The following is a 22,693-nucleotide window of genomic DNA, read 5'->3' on the forward strand; positions in this document are numbered from 1 at the left end:
ACACACATGCTTGTATCATGGCACAAGGACTTTTTTGTCCCGAGTCATCATCCGTATGAGTGCGCAACCCAGTATATTTGGTGGCACGTCAAGCACTACTAATTCCTCAGCTAGTTTTCATTGCCCTCTTCCTCTTTCAAAACCTTCATATTGAATGAAATAAGTTAATATCTTGGATTTTCTAATGCATCTGATTGTCTGATTGATGCCATATGTTTACATAACTGATACAACTTTCTCAAACCCTTTTATGTTCTTTTTAGGTGCTAGACTTGGTAGAAAATTTAATTATTTAAAAGTTCTCTTTTGTGCCTCCTTCTCCCGTGTTCCGTGAACTCAAGTTTGTGGAAATATGTGCTTATCTTTCTAAATACAACAGTTACCTTTAAGTAATATGACCTTGCAACATAACCATCCATGAATTAAACCAACATAGTCAAGACTTAAGACTAGATCAAAGATAAAGATTTGTCTTAGTACTTTATCCAAGGATTGCTGTGTGACAATCCACAGGCATGGCTTGTGCTGGCCATGTGTTGGCAGGGCATGGCACGTGCTGCGGCACATCTTGTGGCATGTAACAGCCTTGCCGCAAGTATAGCTCCACCTCTGCCTCGGTCTCTCCTCATTGTTGCAACTCCTCCTTCCCTGCCTCCTGTCTACCTTATGTCAAACTGAAGATGGGCTCAGCCTCCCTTCACTACTTCTCTTATCTTATTTTCAAGCGGATCGTAAGATAAACCTAATAATTTGCTAAGAATCATCTTCATCCTGCATAATAGGATTAGGGCTGCAAAAATTGCCTAAAATATTGATTTGGGTGGTGCCTGGCTGCCAGCAACCCCTCGAGGCCACAAACTGGCCCCTTGCTGGCACAGAATGTGCCGGCCAGTATGGCCCTCATATTATATCTTATTCTGAATGGCTGGTGTTCATAGACAGCAAGTCAGATGCATGAGCTCTTTGGCATCTCTTAATTTCTCATGTTCTTCCTTGCTAGATTCCACTCGGCACAAATATATATAATCCAAATCACATTGATTTCATCCTTTGAGCCTTGGAGTCATGCATTTAGCAAGGAAGAAATGATTTTGTGGCCTTCTTTTATTCACTTGATTGCCTCATGTTTTAGGTTCTTACTGTCATCACCCAGGACTTCTCCTAACAATATGGGATTGTTTAGAGAGAAAGAAATTCGAGAACGCTCCACAAATAATTGACTAAACTTTTGTAACTTAATGTCAACCAGAACTTGACCATCTCAGGAGAGGAGTTTTCGAAACTATAGGACCAAATTATATCAAGAAAGACAGGAGCTTCATAGGAATGATGTAGGAAACTTTTTGAACTTTACATTTCCATTGTCGCTTTGCCAACTCCGACAATACCACCATCAGGAGCCAGTGTTACTAATCATTGTTATTGGATATTGCCTAATTTTATAAGATTTGTGTGTTATATTCTTTTTGTTAGTTGGGTTAGAAAATGATGTATTAAGTTTGGTCAAAAAATGTTGTATTAATCTTGTAAATGGGTGAATCGGGTCTGTGTAGTCATGTAAACAGGTTCATGTTGTGTAAATGGGTTAATAGTGTTGTGTAAACGGGTTGATCATGTTGTATAAAAAAAACAACCTATTTATTAAACTGGTTAAATGGGTTGTGTCATGTTATCTGTTTGATAAGCGGGTTGTTTTGTATTTAGAAATTTGACTCGTTTAATAAATGGGTCGCATTCATATTTGTACTATTTTAACCCAATCCAAATCTATTCTAACCCGAGCCCTACTAACTCGACTCGATTGCCATCCTTACTAGATAATACTTAACCTTCTACAATGCCATCCATCCGAAGAAGCTTGTATTAATGTTCTATCATCCCTTTTGTCAGGAATTTGTAGGATTCTATCAGAGAATTCCAATAAATAGTAGTGACCTCACTAGGATCTAGTGTTCTAAGTAGATTTGCACTGAAGTTAAAGTTCTGTCTTTGCAATCAACAATGGATGTGCGAAAGGCATGTGGCATGCCAACTGGCACACCCTCGACATGCCTATATGTACTAGTGGCACACCTTGACGTGCCACTCACAAGCATTGGTATACTTTTGACACACTTTTAATAGAAAAATAAGTGTATTTAGAGATGTTTTTAGGTTTTTGGTACGTCAGTTCTTAGGTTTTGTTTAAATATATGTACTACAATATATATTAAAGATATAACAATGGTCAAATAGAAACATTATTCAACATGTAATATAATTAAATGCATTCATTAATTGATAATAGTTAATAATTAAAATTTTACCTAATTGAACGTAGAATAATGGTGAGCAGAGACTTCATTCACCGACACAAAAATAACATGAGTGTTGCATCAAATATTGTTGATAATTTTCAAAACTCATCTACTAATAATGTTGTTCATTGTAACCTCACATAGTCTTCTTATAAATATGAATTTTGTCGTTCTCATATGATATTATATGGATATTGAAGATGTACAAGAACAACTTGCACTAGACGAGCACGCTATAGACATATCGGATTTATGGATGTGGGGGTGTTGTGACTCTAGTAGGTATGATTGATATGATGATAATGATGATGATGATGAACTTATATCATCTTATGAGTATACGTCCCATAATGTCCGGCTACCTATAGATTCAAATTCTTTCTTCATTTAACTGTAATTATGTTGAGCCTGAGATGACCGATTTCCTTTCTTTTGTCTCTAATAAATTTTGTATCATGCTTGTCTAAGTTTGCTCTCGTGGTTTTGATCTTAGATGGCACATGTAAAACTTTCTCCGCTACAAACACAATCCCTCTCTAAGGACATATGTCTTATCCCCCTCATTACTGCACTAGTCTAAGGTGTCATCACTCATATCATCTCTACTTTTATCATTGTCGGTTATATCTAAGCCTTCTAAGGGATTAACTAGTCCTGAAGATGATCCAACTCGACTAGTACGTGCAAATCTAGGTTGACTAGTAGACCATCGTCCTCAATTAATACCCAATTGATCACCACTAGCTTGGCTGTAGAGGTTTAACTCTTTGTCTGACTTTGATGAACTCGACCTAACATGAGACGATCAAACTCTTGAGTTATCTTGGTATTCCACCCGAGTATCCCTATGTCCATGCTATACTTCCCTGACAGTTTGAGTCCTATATGCATCACTCGAGCCTCTTAAACAATAAATCTGTAAGATCGAGAAGGATCTCCCTCTTCATCAAGCAATAGATCCTACTAACTATCATCAGTCTACATCTACTCTATTATAGGATTCTCCTCGTACTGAAAAGAAAACTACCATCCAGGGTTCAAAATCTCCCCCCTTTCTCTCCTAATTCTCAGTTATGTATTGTAAACATAATTATGTATTGTAGTAGACATTGATTTCTCCAAATGTGCATATGAAAGACAATTTTTGGTTTTGATATGAATGAGCGCAAAAATTGATCAACTAAGTTCATATCCATTAAATGATGTCATTTGGAAGAAGATGCAAACAACAAGCTTTAGAGGATTGGGGCCTCCACATGATATATCATGTTTGTTACATGATAAAAAGAGATCATATAGAATATATTAGGTTTGCCATTCTAATTGATCAATTTTGGATCAACAAAACTTATTTCGGACTAATAAGATCTATTTTGGGCCTCAGGCACCTTGTTTTTATTGTCACGCAATCATACTAATTGACATGGGGGTGTGGATTGGCACACCTCGTGCCAAGTGTCGTGCCATTATCGGTATAGCAAGTGCCAATCGGTCGTGCCATTATCAGTATAGCAAGTGCCAATCGGCACGGGGATGCCCTGACCAACATGGTCTTGTTTGAGTTGCGGATCCGAATCCGTAGCATCTTAAATTTATCAAACTTGATTTTTCTTCCATTTTATCTGAATTATGTTGGCATATTTTCTGTAAGCAATATATCATCTTGCAAAGATTTGTTAACTCTACTTCTTATTTCAGCATATGATGCTCAAGTTGCTGGTCTTTACTATGTAATACAACAGACTGACACTGGATTTCAGGTTAGCATTTTTCTTTACAGTACATTTCTATTCGTTTGTTATGATTCATATCCTCTTTTGATCTATGATAGGTTCTGTCCCGATGGATCCCATTAATCAATACCAGAGCAGTTTAATGACAAAAAAGAAGAAATCACAAACCTTAGCCCCCAGCTAGGCTGAGAGAAAAGAGAAAGAGAAGAAAATACTTTATTGCTTGCTGAACTTAAGTAAAATGTCGTATAAGTAGTCTCCCAATCAGATTAATCACTAAGGAAAGAGAAGAAATCCTAACCCAATCCAACTCTTAAAAATAATTAAAAGTACTCAACGATCTGGTCGTCAAACGTTCAAACAGTTGGAAGGCACTTCGACGCATCAGTGAACATTGTACTTGGTAAAAAATCTAAAGTCATTCGAACAAACAGTGAAACCCACCGGGCATTTGAACATCCGAGCCAAATTTAATAAATTTCTATCGCTTTCTTACCCTTAAAAATGAACCTTATATTCAATGTCCAGATGTAAAAACAGCAGGTTCAACTTCTCAAAATCTTCTAACGTAGCATTTTTCCATACCAATCCTTCCCACCTCTTGGCTGCACTCCACGATGTGCGAACTGTTTGGCCTGAATCCTATAGATTCAGTGCAGCTATTGATGGCTCGATTGGAGTCATCTCCATCATGATCATCAATAATGGCCCCCCACATTGTGACTCATCTTCCGGTGCATCAAGTTCACTTGTCCTATCTGAATGCCTGTCCCTACATCCAATTGCAATCAGTCTTGGCTCTTGAACTCCATTGTTATGGTCAAAGGCGACTGTTCCCAAACTTTGTAGCCACTGTGCTCTTAAGACAATTCAGAGTCTTGTAATCCCAATTGGACCTCTGTGTCGCAGGAAATCTTCCTGCACTCCAGTTTATTTCCATCAGCCACCAATACCAAAAATTGTGTTGCAAGCTTTATCGACTTTCTCAGGAAGTTATGCGTGCTTCCATTGTCAATCAGCACCCTATTCGGCTCACTCCTTGATCCGGACTTGCACCCAAGGGCCCTACTCAGGTTCATCTATCGAGTCCAATGCCTTTTTATTAATTCCCCTGAACCGAGCCCTTCCTAAGATTTTTCCCTCACCATTTGACCACAGTCCATTCATCGACTCAGCATGTCCACCCGATCAGTGTGTGCACGCGTGACAGACTAAACCGGAGCCACCTGGTAAATAAGTTGGTTTTGTTAACTACAAACTATGGAATGGTTTATGTGGATCATATGTCCCGATATGTCATTTATGCTATCTTTAGTTCTTACAACTAGCATCTGTTGGCTTTGTCATTTCGGAGCACATTAATTAAGGTGATAAAGATTGTAATTCAAGAGATTGAGTTATTGCTCAATACATCTACTTTTAGTTTGGAGCTATTAGAAAGTTACTTGTCCTTTTCTCTTCTAGCATATCTTTTCCTATTCAACAGCAGTTCATGTTTCTCTGCAGTTTCTGATATATGTTACCATATATCTTACTAAGCCACCAAGTGTTATAATCTTTAGATCAAACTGTTGTGGATATTTCACACATCCTGACAATTATACAGACCTTTTCCTGACAATATTGGGTTGGTTAGAACAAAACTCAAAATGAGAATGCTCAATGATAGATTCTTTGGTTGGTTTCCTAACCTGACATTGACCGTATGAAGTTGGTGCCAAGTTCCCGTACAAAACAAATTCAGACAATGGAGGATCTTGCCATAAAACTAAAAGGCTAATTAGCAGGCAGAACACCTTACCTTCTTGCATCTCATCACTATGCCATTACATTTACATTCCACATGGTCTTGATCTTTATTAAACAAAATATTTATATTTTCTTAGTCATTAAGAGTTAGGACTATATTTGGACACACTTTTCTGTTTGGGGGGATCCATGATTTGGAACATCGCTAGTTAGTGAAAGTTGAATTTATATGCAGTGTATTGAAAGATGTTGGGGTGGCGAGCAGTCACCCATTGCCTAGGTGAGGCGAGTGCTAAGATGGTCTAGTATTTTTAACATATAAAAATTAAAAATAGTTATATATATACATATATATATATATATATATTATTTGCATGCCTTTCAATACACTGATTTTATGAAGTGGTTATATTCAAACCTTAAACTTAATATGGACTACTACATTTAGTCTTTGTCTGATAAATCTAGAAATCAACACCAGCACTTATAAGTGGAACCTTTCAATGGCTAAAATGGAAAATTATCTCTAGTTGTTCTGAGATCGTGATGCACTCATGTGTTCTGAGATTGTGATGTACCCCTTGAATGGAAAGAAAAATCATTATTGAACAGCTTTTGAAGGATTAAATATTGCTGAGATATTGATATTAAGTTAGACGACTGGCGTTACTAGAAAGATCTGAATAAGAAACGATAATATCATACAGACATTAATGGTAACACAACTAGAAAATAAGTTAAGAGGATAGATTGAAATAGTTTGCACATGCCCAATGGTAACATTATTTTTCACTAGCATGAAGGAATAGTTTATTTGAGATTCAGGTAGAAGGCACCATAAGAGGGAGGGGAAGACCAAAATTAGTGTGGCAGGAATTAGTAGAAGGCATAACACGATATGATGTAGGATCTTCCAGTAAGTATAAATGGAATGAAGGACAAAGGATCTATATAGTTGCCCCATATAGTTGGGACTAAACCCTTGGTTATTTCTTTTATTTATGTTGTATGGTAAGTTCATCCCTCATCAACATACATTACTTTCTTGACGATGTACCAATTTCGGTATATGTACTTATAAATCATTTATTTTTAGGCTAGTATGTTTATTTTCCATAACATGCACAATATCTTAAATTTTTGATATTGATACTTCCCTCTCATTAACTTATTCTAATACTCCTATAGGTGATCATGGTTGGTTATAATCACAAAATGAGAATCCTTTTGGAAACTATTATTGGTAAAATCAAGGACTTTGAAGTTAAGCAAGACCGGTTTTCTGTTATCAAGGTAAATCATGCCAATTAAACAATTGGTTATGGGTAAAGTAACAGTCTTGTTCTAGATATTCCTTTTGCAAAATTAGCTAGGTAAATGTCTTCAAATTAGTCATGGTTAAATTGTTATGTAATCATGCATAATGTTTCTGTGCTAATCAAATATTATCATTCATTTTGAAAGTGTTTCTTTTTTCTCTCCCTAAGACTATAAGAAGTGGACGAATTCTATCCAGTTATGCTGGAAGTAGAATTTCAGGGATGAAACATTTCATGATTTACTTATGACTAAGAAAGAAAACTTTTACTAAGGATGCATGTAGGTTGACATACCATTTTTGCCTTAATCTTCCATTTTTTTTTCTTTAATTAAGATGTTATTGAACTTGATTTCCAATAGCAGGTTGTAGTGAGTTCCAGTATGTAGAATAGTAAAACTAAAAATAGTTTGGAGAAAATGTTACTTCCTCTGTTAAGTGATTAGATTTTCAGTTAAAGATTATAACTGTTAGAAGGATTGTTGTGCTAGACAGCTAGAGGCACAGAGTATGCTGGTCTTGCTCTGCATGGTCTGGTGTGGCAGCAAGATTTAGGCTCTTTTAGGGTTTAAAAGATATCTTTTAGCCATAGATATTGATGTAACACATGCCAGTTTGTATAGTATATAGGTATAGGAATCATCATCAAAGTATAAAAGTGTCTTGAAACTAAAGTCGCATAAATGTTCAAAAGAAATTGAAAGGTAAAATTTTATTAATTGAAAAAGATGAACACCTAGAAGGTAGTAGTAGATCTATTTGAACATTTAGATTATTTTCCCGATTTCTAACAGAGTTTACTTGAAATTGGCCAAGACATTGGGTCAATCCAGTTTTTAATTTATTTGTAGCTAAAATTTCAGCCAATAAGTTAAAAAAGTTTGGATTGAGATTAAAATTTATATAGTAGACCTACTTAAATCTTAATTTTTTGACACTAATATATTTCCACTTTTACCATTTCCAAATTACTTTTGGATTCTAGAATTTGGGCTACAAAATGTGTTTTGGGGAAAACCCAAATTTTATTTGCCTGGGTTTGCGAAGAATAATTGAAAATTTTGGGTGGATCAACCCAGTTGGAGTATAATTAGTTTGATCTTATAACTATTGTGTTTCACTTTGTTGATTTTTTCTAATTTTTTTGTTTTTTGAATTTGGGGCAAAAGATCTTTGGAAGACCTAAACTTGCCATTAGTTCTGCATGATTAAAGCTCAACGCCTACTGAACAGGGGAGCTTTCTTGGATGATCACTTGGATGTGCTACTAGTTATTAATTCTTACCTGCCAAAATAGGAGCTTTCCTTATAATGGACTTTTTCAGTATTTCACTCATTTCCAGCTATTGCTTCTATCTATCTGATACTACTAAAATACCAACATTTAGAGCAATAATTCATATATTGCATGACTGCATGTGTTTGAGTCAAAGCATCTTGCCATCTGCAGACCACTGCATTAGAAATTTAGGAGGAGGCCGCATGCAGATGCAGCTAGACAGCCCTATTGTTTTATTTAATGTTTCCTCTTTTATTCTATTCTAGTTTGCTGAATAGGTTCATATCCACTTTATCAATTTTTATGGACGTGTGGTCTACAGGGGTTGTACACGAGGGGAGAACATGGTGTCCATTTTCAGTTCTGTTATGTTGTAGCTTAAGCTTTTGGCCAACTGAATATCTTGCACTGTGGTTGCAAGTCGTTAACTTAATCTTTCTTTCTTTAATCTGTGTCATAATCCTCAGCCATCCAGAACATTTGGGGAACCCTCTGTGTTTTCTCCCAATTCTTCTACTATACCTGTACTAGTTAGGGAGTCTTTTCAGGATAGGAGCTGTACACTATCTTAAAAAACCTAGAGAACTCTCCTATTTTCAATAGAGGCTATTATGAAGATGGAATACTAATTAACACCGCTGATTAAAGAAAAAGGGAGGCCTTAATTTTCTCTCTTTCTTTGTGTTTTGATTTTCCATGCAAATCAGAGTGAGCTGCTGATTAAAGGTGAATATGTTACACAGTTTGGTTGATACAGAGACAGTAAGAACGGCTGAAATTGTACTGTTATTTGGTTCATACTTATTTCTCTTGTGATTATACTGTCAGAACATGACCTCTTTGTTTTTCAAGCATTCATAGCTCTGAAAGTTTTCCAAATTTAAATTTCAATGTCATCAGGAAGCTGTCACAAAGCAGTATCAAAATTATAAGTTTCAGCAACCATATAAACAAGCTTTAGACTATTGCTCATTAATATTGGAGGAGCAAACATGGCCATGGAAAGAGGAACTTGAAGTCCTTCCTCATCTTGAGGCGGAGCATCTTGCAATGTTCTCTCCTCGCTTGCTTGCGAAGACCTTTTTAGAATTTTATGTTGCAGGTTGGTACTGTTTGATAAGTTATCTTTTATCTATATCATTTAAGGGGAATATATTGGTTTTTACTAATGTAATCATGTTGTAGGAAACATTGCACCAAGTGAAGCTAAATCATTTGTCCAGCATATTGAAGATAGTTTGTTTAATGGTCCCAATTCTATTTGCAAGCCTTTATTTCCATCTCAACATTTGGCAAAACGAATTGTAAAGCTTGAAAGAGGTTTGAAGTACTATTACCCAACTGAGGTCTTGAATCTGACAGATGAGAATTCGGCACTCGTCCATTATATTCAGGTGCACTTCTCTTGCTATTGCTTTGCATTGGTCATGAAGTTTATTATCTGTTATTTCTAATGCTTTACTACTATGACACTATCTAATCTAATTTTGTCTGAAATATTTGACGGCATAAGATTTAGATGCCTTGAGAAAGTACATCAATGCTCATGCATGAGACGCTTGATATATATGTTAATGAAGGACAAGTCATAAAGCATTACCGCTTTGGAACTGCAAGCCTAGATTTAGTAAGCATAGAAGAATGATAGCATGTCTATCATTGAGCTTGTGATGCCGACATGCCGTCAAGGAGAAATGCAGAAGAGCAAACTCAGAAGCAGAAAATCTCGAAAATAGGATTCTAACATAAGGATTACTACTAATTGTTCCACATTACATATTTCAACGCAATCTCTGGGTTCTACCAAAATATGCTGAGGTCGTCTTCAGTTGTGCAGTATTCACTGCTTGCCTTCAGGAACCTACTGATTCCAGGCTTCCAGCGGAACAGAAATTGGAATCCACCGTTTTCAAATGCATTCACTACAACTGAGACTTTGAGACACTTAGATATTTTTGTTCACTGAAGTAGCATGTGTTTATGTTCATCTAAGGTTAGAGTAGTCATACATATCCTGCCATTATAGTCTTAATTTTGATAAAAAATAGATTCTGAATTCAATATTATTAATATACTGAAGCTTGTTCAAGCAGCATAGTTAACAGCATTAAAGATTCAGGCTGTATAACCGTATGCTAGAATCTTTTCTTGTCAGTGTAGACTCAATAGTATGTTAGAGGCCTGTCAAATGCATATATGCATGTAACTCAAGGAGAGTCATGCAAAGGTATAAGATTCTCGATCTGATTATCATCCACTAAAACAGTCTTGATCTCGTCAATAAATTGTCATGATAAAATAAACTGGTTGCCTCTTGGAGCAGACTCGACATGGAGAGTAAGAAACCAATTGGAAGTTCCTTGTTATAATGTATGCTCATTTAAGTATTCTTTCTAATTTAAATAATCTAAGACACTAATCATATCAATGCATTAATGAGTATAATTGAATTAGATTGTATTTGGTAACTCACTAATTACTCTAAATACGTAAGCTGTTAAAAACAATGCTTTTTGTCAATTATATTGTTGCACTCCCACACTTCTAGGCTTCGGACATTTTTTATAGGCCTATAAGTAGACTTGACTTAAATGATTGGAGATTTTTTTTTAATTTGCATGGTAGGTCTGGTGGGATTCAAACTCATGACCTTCTTTGATATCATTTAAAGAAGGAATTCTCTCCTCTTTCTCCTTAATAAATGGTATATGTACAAAATACAGATGTGATGTCCCATATATATATGCATATCAACAAAGTCTATGCTGGTATTTGAGCAGATAATTGGTTTAATCATCATAGTCAGCAGTAGCCCTCAGTTGGGACATATGTGAACTATTCAATGGGGGAATTATCTAGTGTATCACAAATTGAGAGCCAATTAGAACAAGTTGGGTGGGAGTTATGCAGTGTATGCTGAAGTGGATTGGATAACTTTAATGATTTATAACAGTCTATAGTTGTGCACCTAGTCTTTGTTTTCTTGTGTAATAAACCAAGAATCTTTACTAACTTTGCTAATAAATCAAAAGATGGCCGCAAGCTTTGGTTCCATTTAGCTTTTAAGGCTGAAATAGCTAAATCTTCATCATTCTTTGGTAGGATGTAAGTAGGTTAGAAGATGAAGTGCACATGAAACAGTCACATGCGCATCAAGATTCTTCATTTATATATATATATAACTAAAAGTAAGCAAATAATAAATTATTCGGATAACTCTAGCTTCTTCAAGTCCCATACAAGTAGGAAGAGCACAATGTCAGAACTTCTACTTCCCTCTACCTCTCCCACTGCTTCTCACTTATCAACTACTTTAAAACAGCAAGCCATTATCTTTCCTATTCCTTCACAGAAAGCTCATATTCTGAACAACAGGAAACTGGTGGAGAAATGTAAATTGTATAGGACAAAAACAAAGAGGTAAAAGAAATTCTGTTTTTTGATTTACCATTCAGGAGGGAAAATGATTTGATTCACTTTTGTCCTGATAAGAAGAGAACAAAATAGGGCCCTCTTGATTCCTGGGCGTATTAAGCACAAGGAAATCTAAGGAATACAAAGTGTCATACTTTAGAGGTACCGAATTCAAAGGCAGAAGATGGTTTGGGATCTACTTCCAAATATGATATGATTCATATGCTTACCCCCCAATGTTCAGTCTACAGAGATGTGAATAGCAAAAAAAAAAAAAAAAAAAGAAAAGAATAGTTTACCTTGACAGAAATAGGGAAGGGTTAAGTGGGAAGAGAGACAGATGGCAGCAAAATCCTGGGGGTTGGATTTTCTTTTTGTGGCATTGTGGCATAGTTGCTTTTTTCACTATGTGGTAGTTTAAGACTTCAAGCAATTGCTGCCAGGGTTTGAACCATGACAGCTTATATACTTCAATTGTTTCTTTTGTAACAGATCTCTTTTACTTTCTTTTTTTCATTACTTATATAGAATCATTTGGTATTACTATTACCAATAGTTATTAGATCACTTCTATTTTTTTTTTCTCAACACAATGGCAGCTCATAGTTTTTTAATTGCTTTTTTCTATAACTCTTTTTTTTTTATCCTTTGTTATGTTTTCATAACAAAAGCTTTTATATATTCATTAGTATTACTATTACCAATAGATATTAGTCACTAAAGTAATATTTAGCTTTTTAATTTAAAATTAAAAACCACTCCTACAATTGAAGGTGTATAGGTCAAAATCCTAAGTAGAGATAGAGTCCGATCCCCACGTTCATTCGCCATGTTGGATTAGCATCTGAAATGATAAAAGAGTTTAATGAGCTAACAATTTTAGCTCAGTGAGTGAATCCACTCGGAAGCTTTAAAAGAATCACACTTCATCCAATTTGAAATCTTAACCAAAGCTTCATAATTAATAACAATAGTCAGCATGTTCATAATATGGATAATAAGCACAAGTAATGATAGAACAATTAATAAGCTAATAACATGCCCAATTTTATTTTGCAAGTTTCTCATCTTAATATTGTCAATCGTCTCAGTTTGGAACTATGACTATGAATATACATGAACTAGAAATCACCACGAAATGGCTATCTAGTCTTGCCTCATAGTTGATGCAATTAGGGTTACTAGGAGGCGTCAAAATAGGATAAAGGCAATCTGTCTTTTTCACCGACCGTAAAGAGATTAGGATCACCTTAGTGAGACTCCTAGTCTAGCTTGGGATTTTTTTTGTAACTCCGCCAGAGTCACCTAAACGAATCATAGGCTGATCAAAAATATATTTGTCTCTTAGATTTTTAGGTAAGCTTGAGTCACTATAGAGAAATGTAGAAAGAATATTTAGCTTGAGTTTATTCTTAAACTCCCACCTACTTATAACCTGTGCCAAGCAAGCTACTCATGACCAATATATTACCTAATTGCACACAAAATAATATTTTATGAATTAATGTATGGCACAAAGTATAATACATCATGAAAATAATAAGGATACACGAAATATGAATACAATATAATAAAATTATAATATGAAACATGAGAGGATAAATACATAAGTAAATCCCCTCACCTACGGTCAACAATCTAGAGATGATTGCAAATATTCACCTTCATTCATAAATAAACTCTTATTTTAATTTAACAATGACCAAAAATTTTAAATTTTAAATTAATTAAAATGACTAAAATGGGCTAATTCAAGTCCAAAAGATTAGGCTGGGCTAAGACTAGCCCACAACTTACCTAGAAATCCAACTTAAATAGATTAGGTTAAAGGTCTAATCTCATAAAACTAATTGAGTCAAGTCGGGTCCTTTGGATTAGAAACCTAAACCTGGCCTAAATCCCCTTAAGAGAAGAAGACTAGACTCGGTTGCTCATGTTCTTCCTTGATGGGAATCGACGAGAGAAAAGGATAAAGAGGGAGAGGAAGAGAAAGATCACCGACGATCACCGTTATCGGTAGTCCTTTGACAACACCTGACGGCTCCTCACCACTACAGCCACGTGCTCAAGAAGAGAGGAGGGCGGGTCGATAGTCGACAGTTGATGTCAACTCCATGGCCGATGGAGATCCGAGTCACGAGAGCTCTAAAAGAAAGACCCACTTCATGAGGCCGACGATGCAAAATTTCTAGTGAAAGGGCCGCGATGACCGAAAGCCGCCAGTCGACGAGTTTCATCGAAACCGTAAATGCCCAAAATTTAGGTATTTTCAATCTACCTTCTTAAACTCAAATTAAATATTGTGGGGTAGGGGAGGACTCAGAAGCGGCTCGTTTGGTGATGAGACCCAACCCCAACAACGACAAATTTGGTGATGGAGGAAGAAAAGGAAAGCTAAGGGAAAGGAAGAGGAAGAAAAAAAAAATTGCAATGCCTATCAAAGAGGGGTTTACTAGGCTTTATCGCTAGAGCATCGCAAGAAATCCTGCAATCACCTCTAACCCAAGTCAGAGAAGGAAAGGAGGAGGAGAAGGGTGAGGCACACGTGCCTCACATGCGACAACCCCCCTTCTCTCTTTTTTTTTCAATATTACAATAGTCATTTAGTTTATCCTTATCAGTTTTATTATCATTTTATGATGATGCTCTGACTTGGGTGTTACAGTAAGCATCCATGGTCCATGTGCATATATTATATTTTTGGAACTCAGGATAACTGGTGTTGCTAAGAATTGGAAATTCCTTGTCCATGATTTAAATTTACATCTCTCAAACTTTATGATCTTAATTCTGTGTGAATTAATTTTTTAACAGTCAAATAGTATATTGAATGTGTAGGTTCATCAAGATGATATAAAGTTGAATGTCAAACTTCAGTTGTTTGCTCTTATTGCAAAGCAACCAGCCTTTCACCAGCTTCGATCAGTTGAGCAACTTGGTTACATAACAGCACTTACACAGAGGCATGTGGTAGATTTTTCTTACTACTAATTTCTTGAATAACATGATAGCCTGACATTATAATGATGTTTGTCTAGAAATGATTCTGGAGTACGAGGGCTACAGTTCATTATCCAGTCAACCGCAAAGGTAACTAAAGGTATAATTTTATGTAGTATGAGTAACCGTTCTATTCTGATGCTATGAACTATACAGGATCCAGCACATCTTGATGCTCGAGTTGATGCTTTTCTTGAAATGTTTGGAAGTAAACTTTATGAAATGTCGGATGAAGAATATAAGGTTTGTGGTTCTCACCTCTATATGAGATCTGTCCATGGAATTGCAGTTATGCACATTGTTTATGAGAAGATAATAGGTGATGCTCTCTTGTTCTTTAAGCACATACTGCAATGATATATGTAAATAGTGCATATCTCAATCTGGCTGGGTTTATCATATCCTTTGGTACAAACCAGCTCTATCATAGTTATATAATCTCAAACTGAAGCCTTCATGATATATCTCTTAGCTTTTTTTTCTGAGTTTTTTTCTCCACCTTGTGGCACAATGCACTTGAATCAAGTCAATACTAACTACTGCATTATGCCATCCTTGTCTTGTTGTTTGAGCTATTTCAAATGATTCTTTCTAAAATTTCTTCTACTCCTAACATCTCACAGGAAGAATTAGTTTTCTACTTTACCACTATTAATTTCCATGGAATGTTCTTTTGCTAGAATGACATGCAGGGCATGAGCAGATAGATATGATTTGGTTGCAAGTAGAACAAGAATTTTGAAGAAGGAAATCTCAAGTTTGGCACACGAAATATTGGTGTAATTTCAATCAGCATTGGAAGTGTTACCCTGCTAATACATTCTTCCCAACAATGACCAAGAAGGCAACCTTTGCTCAATTAATAGATTGTTTAGTCAAATCATTAGTCCATATGCAAAATTGCTTCCGATGACTTTTGGCAAATTCTACTTGTGCCCTAGGAGCTTCAACAGGAGCTAATAATGCAATTCAGCGCAAGGATACATACTAAGATATCTTGATCCTGATACATACTAAGATGGCAAATTCTTCTTGTGCCCTAGGAGCTTCAACAGGAACTAAATTGTTCTCTTTAGTGCTTAAGCCTGATACACTGCTAGGAATCACGTAAGGCAAATCATTTATCTGAGATTATTTTGGGAGAAGATGAGCACAAAAGGGGAAAAAAGGAAAAAGTCAATGTTATGAAGCAGGACAAAGGATGCAATTCAACAAATAATAATGCATAGGATATACTACCCGAACAGAAGACTGATCGGTCTTTGAAGAAAAACCATAGAAATGCAGCAAGAAAAAACAGAAGAAAAATTGAAGTACTCAAATTAGCTTAAAAAATAGACAGATGGAATATTATGGATATTTGCAGATCAGTCAGATAAGCATCCAAGAGTTTTGTTAGGTTTGGCTTTGGACTTAGGACAACTCTTAGAAACTGAAATGGCTATTGGTTCACCATATATAATATCTTCCCATACTTGAGGTTGAGATAATCAGTTTGCATTACTACGAGGGATATGATGCATGATTTAGTGGTTACAGAAGTGGTTTCATTCCCCCAGATATTTGTTAGAAGATTTGTACATTTATGGACACCCGAAATCCTGAAATCCCCAAATGGCGTCCTTCTTCCTCTTCAACTCCCTCTCTCGCATGATAGCGGTTGTGACTGGTGGAGTTAGTTATTCTCTCTCTCCCCAACTCACACACTGGCATCACCCCCCACCCCCAAACACACCTTTCTCTCTCTTCTCTACACACAGCCCTCCCCAACTGCCACTGACCACTACCACCTTTCTCCCTTAAGCTTTCCCAACCTCTATCACCCCTTGTTTTCTCTCCCTGCTGGTCTGCACCATCTCTAACCTCAGCACATCACAATGTCACATAAATAATTAGATAAATAATGTTATTGCAATAGTGAACTCTAAGTCGATTAGTGTGAATTAATCTGAAATGTGAATAATGTGATTGTGATCATTGATTCGATTAGTGTGAATTTGTGTGTGTGTGTGTATATTAAAATGCTAAACCGCATAGCAATCCACATATGCATCCACATACCATTTATGCATTTTGGTGTGGTGGATGTCTGCAATTCTGCATACCATTGGCATTTTTTGAAACATTAGTTTTAACTCTGAATTGCAACCGCTCAAAAGATTTTATGTGAAAGGGTACTAGGTTTATTGTCCTTGGCGTTTTAGACTGTGGTCCCACTAATTAAAGCACTCTCTTTTGATAGGCAGAACTATAGCTCCTAGTTTCGGCCAATCCCAATCTAGGCTAAAACCAGGCGTCCTGCTGCAGCAACTGCTGTTGGCGGCTACAGCAATCCTGCTGTTGATAGTAGCTGAGGGAAAGAGGAAGAAAGAGTCAGGAAGAGAGAGTGTGTGTGAGCGAGGGAGAGAGAGAGGGAAAAATAAAAAGAAAGCGAGAGTGAGGGATAGCTCAGATTAACAATTAGATGGATAGGAAAGAAGAGAGGGAGGAAGAGAGATTTTTTTACTTTTTATGTTGTATATGTGAGTAATTATTATTTCTTATTTTCTTATAATTTTTTCTAAAATTTAAAAATTTCTCAACATTTTAAAATAATATTTAGAATTTTATTTAATTAAAATAGTTCGATCTGATACAGGTGGCCGATACGGCCAATATGTATCATTTTTTCGGATGGCTGATCTCGATCCCAATACCGATCTTTGGAACCATAGCCAGAACTAAAATATTTCATATTTTGCATTAAATATTAAGTATTTTTCATGTAGTAAATTGAAGTTGATTTATTTTCACCAACTTTTTTCTGTGACTCTAGTTAGCCAACATTAAGATACCATGTACAGGATGCATTATATGTCTATATGTACCCAATATGGTAATGTACAATTTCATACTACTAGAGATTTGGGGCAAATTTTACATGTCAAACCCAACATGTTGGTTAGAGCTAACTTGTGCGATATGGAGTTTTCTCGTGAGCTCAAATAGTTGGGATCCTACTGGTGGTTGTATTTTCAATTTTAATGGCTCTATGATTCCAGCTATCTTGATTTGTTTTTCTTCCAAGTGTCTGTCAAATGTTGGTTCATCGAAATAAGATATGTTGGATCTCTACACCATAGGAATGGATTCAGTTGTCTTCCATGATTGTCTATAATTTTAAGATAAAACAAGCTTGTAGGCTGTAGCTTCTTTTTCTTCTTATTGAAGCAAACTTATATTAGTTAATGATCCTAGTTCCTACTTCAAATTGTTGATGAGCTTTCATCATATAATTCAATTTTTTCTGTATAATTTGCATATGTAGGTAGAAAGATTTGTGTTCATCTATGCGCAGCTGCTTGTAGCTGTATTTTTTTATGGGATTTTGCTTTCCCATGTACATGTGCAATTTTAGTAACTCCATTTGTTTTCTGAAGTGTTACATCATCATATATGTGCAAGATTTTCGGCGAAAGAAAAAATAATTTTGCAATCTTTTATTCGACATGCTTTGGGCACTCATTTTTAGTTGGAATTTTCAATTTTCAGGGTAATGTCAATGCACTCATTGATATGAAACTCGAAAAACACAAGAACTTGAGGGAGGAATCTGCATTCTTTTGGGGAGAAATTTCTGATGGAACTCTCAAGTTTGACAGGAAAGAGTTGGAGGTAAACTATCTTGTCATATTAATTGATACAAAAAAGTTTTATTCTGCGTCTGTCATGAATCAATGCAATTATTTACGCCGATTACAGGTTGCTGCATTGAGGGAGCTCAAGAAGGAAGAATTGATCGAATTCTTTGATAACTATGTCAAAGTTGGTGCATCACAGAGGAAGACCCTGAGTGTGCTAGTATTTGGTGGTCTCCACTCTTCCGAGTACAAAAGTGCTGTCCAGGATGTGGCTCCTCAGACATATCAAATCACCGACATATGTAGTTTCAGAAGATCAAGGCCTCTATATGGTTCATTTAAGGGGGGTCTTGGCCAGATGAAACTGTGAACGTCTGCATTTATTTCAGATTGTTGATATTATTTGTATGTCCTTATATTTAATATTTATCTACCAATTGATGTGGGAAAGTATGTTCCAAATTTCCAATCTTAGTTGCCAGCATGCTTCATTCCGTGGGAACCAGAATCTAAATGGAAGTTTGTATCTAATTACTTGATCACACTATTGATGAACTTTCAGCATTTGAGGACTTTGGCCTGTACGTGTGATTTATAGTTTGATGAGATTTATTAAATGCTCTTTCCTGCTGTTTGGTGAGACCTAATATACAGACGAGGACAAATTTGGTCAAATAATTATAAATCACAGAGCCAATATTTGTATTATATTTCCTATTTTCTGGCTAAATGATTTCATCACTCCCATTGACGCAGCAATTAGCAAAAGAATATCCTTCTTAAAACCTCTCTTTTTTTCTTTTTCTTTTTTGAGCCTTTGGTTCTTGTATACCTCTGAATAAGTCTATCAAAAGCATCAAGCCTCTTAAGCTTTTCTCTAGTCTGGCCCCATAAAGCTCGTCTGGAGTTTACATTTAAATTACTCGAGGTTGGTTTTTTCAAGGCGGAATAGCACAATGTTGAGGGGTTACTTGTGGCTTTTTTTTTTTTACATGCATATATGTGAAAATTGATTTGTATGTAAATACTATGGAGTTTTTACAAATTTGAAGTGCCACTGACATGCATATTTGACTCAATTATGTCTCCTCACTAATTTATCTACTCAAATGGCCCTCCTGAATTTAGTACTTTTGAGTCTATTTTGGACATGTTGGCTGAAAAGATCCAAAACTGTTTAGTCTTACATGAGAAACTAAAAGTGTTTATAATAAGGTCACCGATTTATTTAAAGTCATTGAATGGATTAGTATTAGGTTTAATTGCACTTAGTATAGACTTTTCCTTTGCCGTTTGGACCTTGTAACCAAAGAAAATTCCTTATGTGGGTGTTTTCCGTAGTTCACAGGTTTTATGTGGATAATAAAGTACTTTATGTGGTTAATGTTTATCAATCGGCTTGATAAGAATTTAATGGTTAATTTTTTTAAGGGTATAATAAGAATATGAAAAGAATTAAAAAATATTACTGATTCAATAGATAATTATTTATTTTTAAAATATAATTATAATATTTGCCTCCATTCGAGGCTTCTTTTAGCTTTATTTCCTTCTATTTCAGCTTCTAAAACCAAGCCTAACCGGAGTCTTCAAATACAGACAAAAGATTCGAACCAAACCAGAATGGAATAAACAAAGTTGAGTGAAAAAGTAACATAGACTAAGACTAGTCAATTTAATCCGAATCTATACAAGTTCAAAAATAATTTTGGATTTGACCCATGCGCATAAAATAAACTAAATCAGATTGGGTAGCGCATGGGTGTGTGAGTTGATTTGTATAGATATCTTTAACTACAAAATATGTACCTCTTTTGAGGCCCAAAGCCCATGAAAAGTTGATAGTTGTATATCATATTAACGTTTCTTAAATATTCAATATAGTGTTAAACTTACTTCTCTTTATTTTTTATTGCCATGATATCTATTTTAAAACTAATATTTACTCACTTCTTTTCATAATGAATAAATTTGAGCTCAAAATGAATAAAATATCGATGTCAAATATGAAATTTTTAATACAAAATATTTACAACCCGATTATTATACCCACAATCCTCTTGATAGCGTTTTGCTCGACTCCTCTTAAATGCACTGCTTCCTATGCTTAGTACCCAATCTTGGTAACATTTAAGGTTATTGGCTTTGTCTTCGTAACTCTTGAGATAATGTATAATAGAATCTTCAATATTGTGAAATTCCAACAAAATGAAATATTAATCTCTTCAACTCCTCTTTTGAATGATCACCAAGGAGAATCTTCCGCCTTTAGGAGTTGTGCCTCTTTTCTTTAAAACTTTCTCTTTTATAGTTTCAAAACTGTAGGCTTTTTAAACCTTAATCTAGACTAAAAATGAGAATCTTTCTGGTAGCCCTCGAAAAAAAAAATCGAAGTTAAAGCTCAAACAATTTCGAACAAACTACTTAGTTTTATTTCTAAGTAAGTCTTTTTTGAACAAACTTTGCAGGATTGAAGTTTGTTCGAACAACTTAAAACAAATTAGTGAGCTTTTTCTCTTAAAACCACTTCGAACCAACTTTGAATGAACTTCAAATGATATTATTATATTTTCTAGGTTGCATCTATCTCACTCCTTTAAAATGACAATTGAGATTATAGTCATGGATTGGTTGGTCTTTGTCAGATTTTGGGTGCGAAAATAATGTTGGTATCTTAGATGCTTGATTTGATTATCTTTTTGTAGAAATGTTTTGATTGATCTCCGACTATTTTGGAGGCTTGTTTCGTTATATAGTTAAGTTAATCTGATGATAGGATTAGGTTATACTTATCTATCAAATGTTCGAGAGTGACTCGATATTTTTTAACAATCAGGGGACTATAGTGAAAAGAGATGGCCTTATCTGTAATATAGTCTAACTACAAAGTGTTATTTGTAATTTTCTCGTAAAAGAATGGTTTATTTTGACATATCAGCCCCTACAATTTAGTGTTATTACAAAACCCTACTCTTTCGACGTATTTATAACTCCCCATCTCGTTTCTCAAGTATATTTGCAAACCACCATAATCGATTAATTCAAAAGAAGTAAATTCTCATACTATCCGTTATGGCATGAAGTTAAGTTTCAAGATTAGGGTTATTGATATTTTTTTGCAATATGGCCTTATCTGGTCTAACTACAAAGTGTTAAATTTTCTCGTAAAAGAAGTTTATTTTGATATTACAAAGGGTATTTTAGTGCAAACCACCATAATCGATTAATTCAAAAGAAGTAAATTCTCATACTATCCTTCAAGTGGTATTGTTGCAATAGGGAAAAGTGAAGTGAATTAAGGGTATTTTAGTCAAAGAAATGTACATACCAAGGATTCTATTTAAGTAAGGATTATAGTTAAGTATATTGGTTAATTATAATTATTATTTTTTTACATATTATATTTTTACTCATACATTAGATACCCACCGATTTTTCACATAGTATTATACTAGCTCAGTGGTAGTACTAGCTCAGTGGTAGTACTGCAAATACAAAGGAAATGAGGAGGCCTTTTGCATAAATATGAAAACGTTGTGGTGATCTGGTGGATATTAGTAGGAAGTAGAAGTAATCTTTTTATTTAATGTTATTTTGATAAGAATATATTATTTTTAATATTAAATTTAAATTATTTATAATTTTAAGTTTCTCACCGTATAAGTAAGAGAGAGAGAGAGAGAGTACAGCAGAAAGGAGACATTGAAAATAATTAAAAGAGAAAAAAAAATGAATAATTCTGACCTGAGTTTAATCAGGCTTAAGATGAGAAATAAATAAATATAAATAAAGAAAGAAAATTTGGTAAAATTTAGATCGATAATTAAAAAGGAACCAAACCAAATTCATGGAAGAAAGAGATTCTGGTCAGGTGAAGAGTGGTTGGTAGGTATTTGAAACGGTCAACTTATCCAATTTCAATGCGACTTGGTTTTAGTGAGGTTTCGACCAACTAGACAAAATAGATTACTCTATAAATTTATTATTAAATAGTATCTAATTTAATATAGTCTTAATAAAAATGCTAATATTAATTAGTATTTTTCTTAGATAAAAATTTCAACTAGTTTAGTGTTTTTATTTGATCCCAAAATATTGAATCGATCAATTCAACATTTTTATTAGGATTATGGTGAATAAGATCTCATTTGATAATAAATTTAAGTGACAATCTATTTTTATAAAAATAATATATAGATGGGTCTAGTTGGGTTAGAAACTCCGTTTTAATTGGCAACCTGTTGATCTTAACGAAATATTTATTTTATATTATGCAATCGGGC

The 22,693-nt window shown here is 34.9% G+C and overlaps 1 protein-coding gene across 1 annotated transcript in view; it reads left to right on the forward strand.

The window, feature by feature from the left end:
- LOC140758720 (insulin-degrading enzyme-like 1, peroxisomal) overlaps positions 1-18,985 on the forward strand; it is a 55,480-nt gene extending 36,495 nt beyond the window's left edge. The window contains exons 18-26 of the mRNA XM_073094983.1: positions 3,996-4,057; positions 6,968-7,072; positions 9,277-9,478; positions 9,562-9,770; positions 14,629-14,753; positions 14,829-14,880; positions 14,947-15,033; positions 18,322-18,444; positions 18,532-18,985. Coding sequence (XP_072951084.1) covers positions 3,996-4,057; positions 6,968-7,072; positions 9,277-9,478; positions 9,562-9,770; positions 14,629-14,753; positions 14,829-14,880; positions 14,947-15,033; positions 18,322-18,444; positions 18,532-18,780 — 1,214 coding nt within the window. The 3' untranslated portion in view covers positions 18,781-18,985. The remainder of the gene's footprint in view (positions 1-3,995; positions 4,058-6,967; positions 7,073-9,276; positions 9,479-9,561; positions 9,771-14,628; positions 14,754-14,828; positions 14,881-14,946; positions 15,034-18,321; positions 18,445-18,531) is intronic.
- Positions 18,986-22,693: the final 3,708 nt, after the last annotated feature.

The sequence above is a fragment of the Typha angustifolia genome, chromosome 4 (assembly GCF_048772165.1).
Source record: "Typha angustifolia cultivar Huaian chromosome 4, ASM4877216v1, whole genome shotgun sequence".
Taxonomy (NCBI): Eukaryota; Viridiplantae; Streptophyta; class Magnoliopsida; order Poales; family Typhaceae; genus Typha; species Typha angustifolia.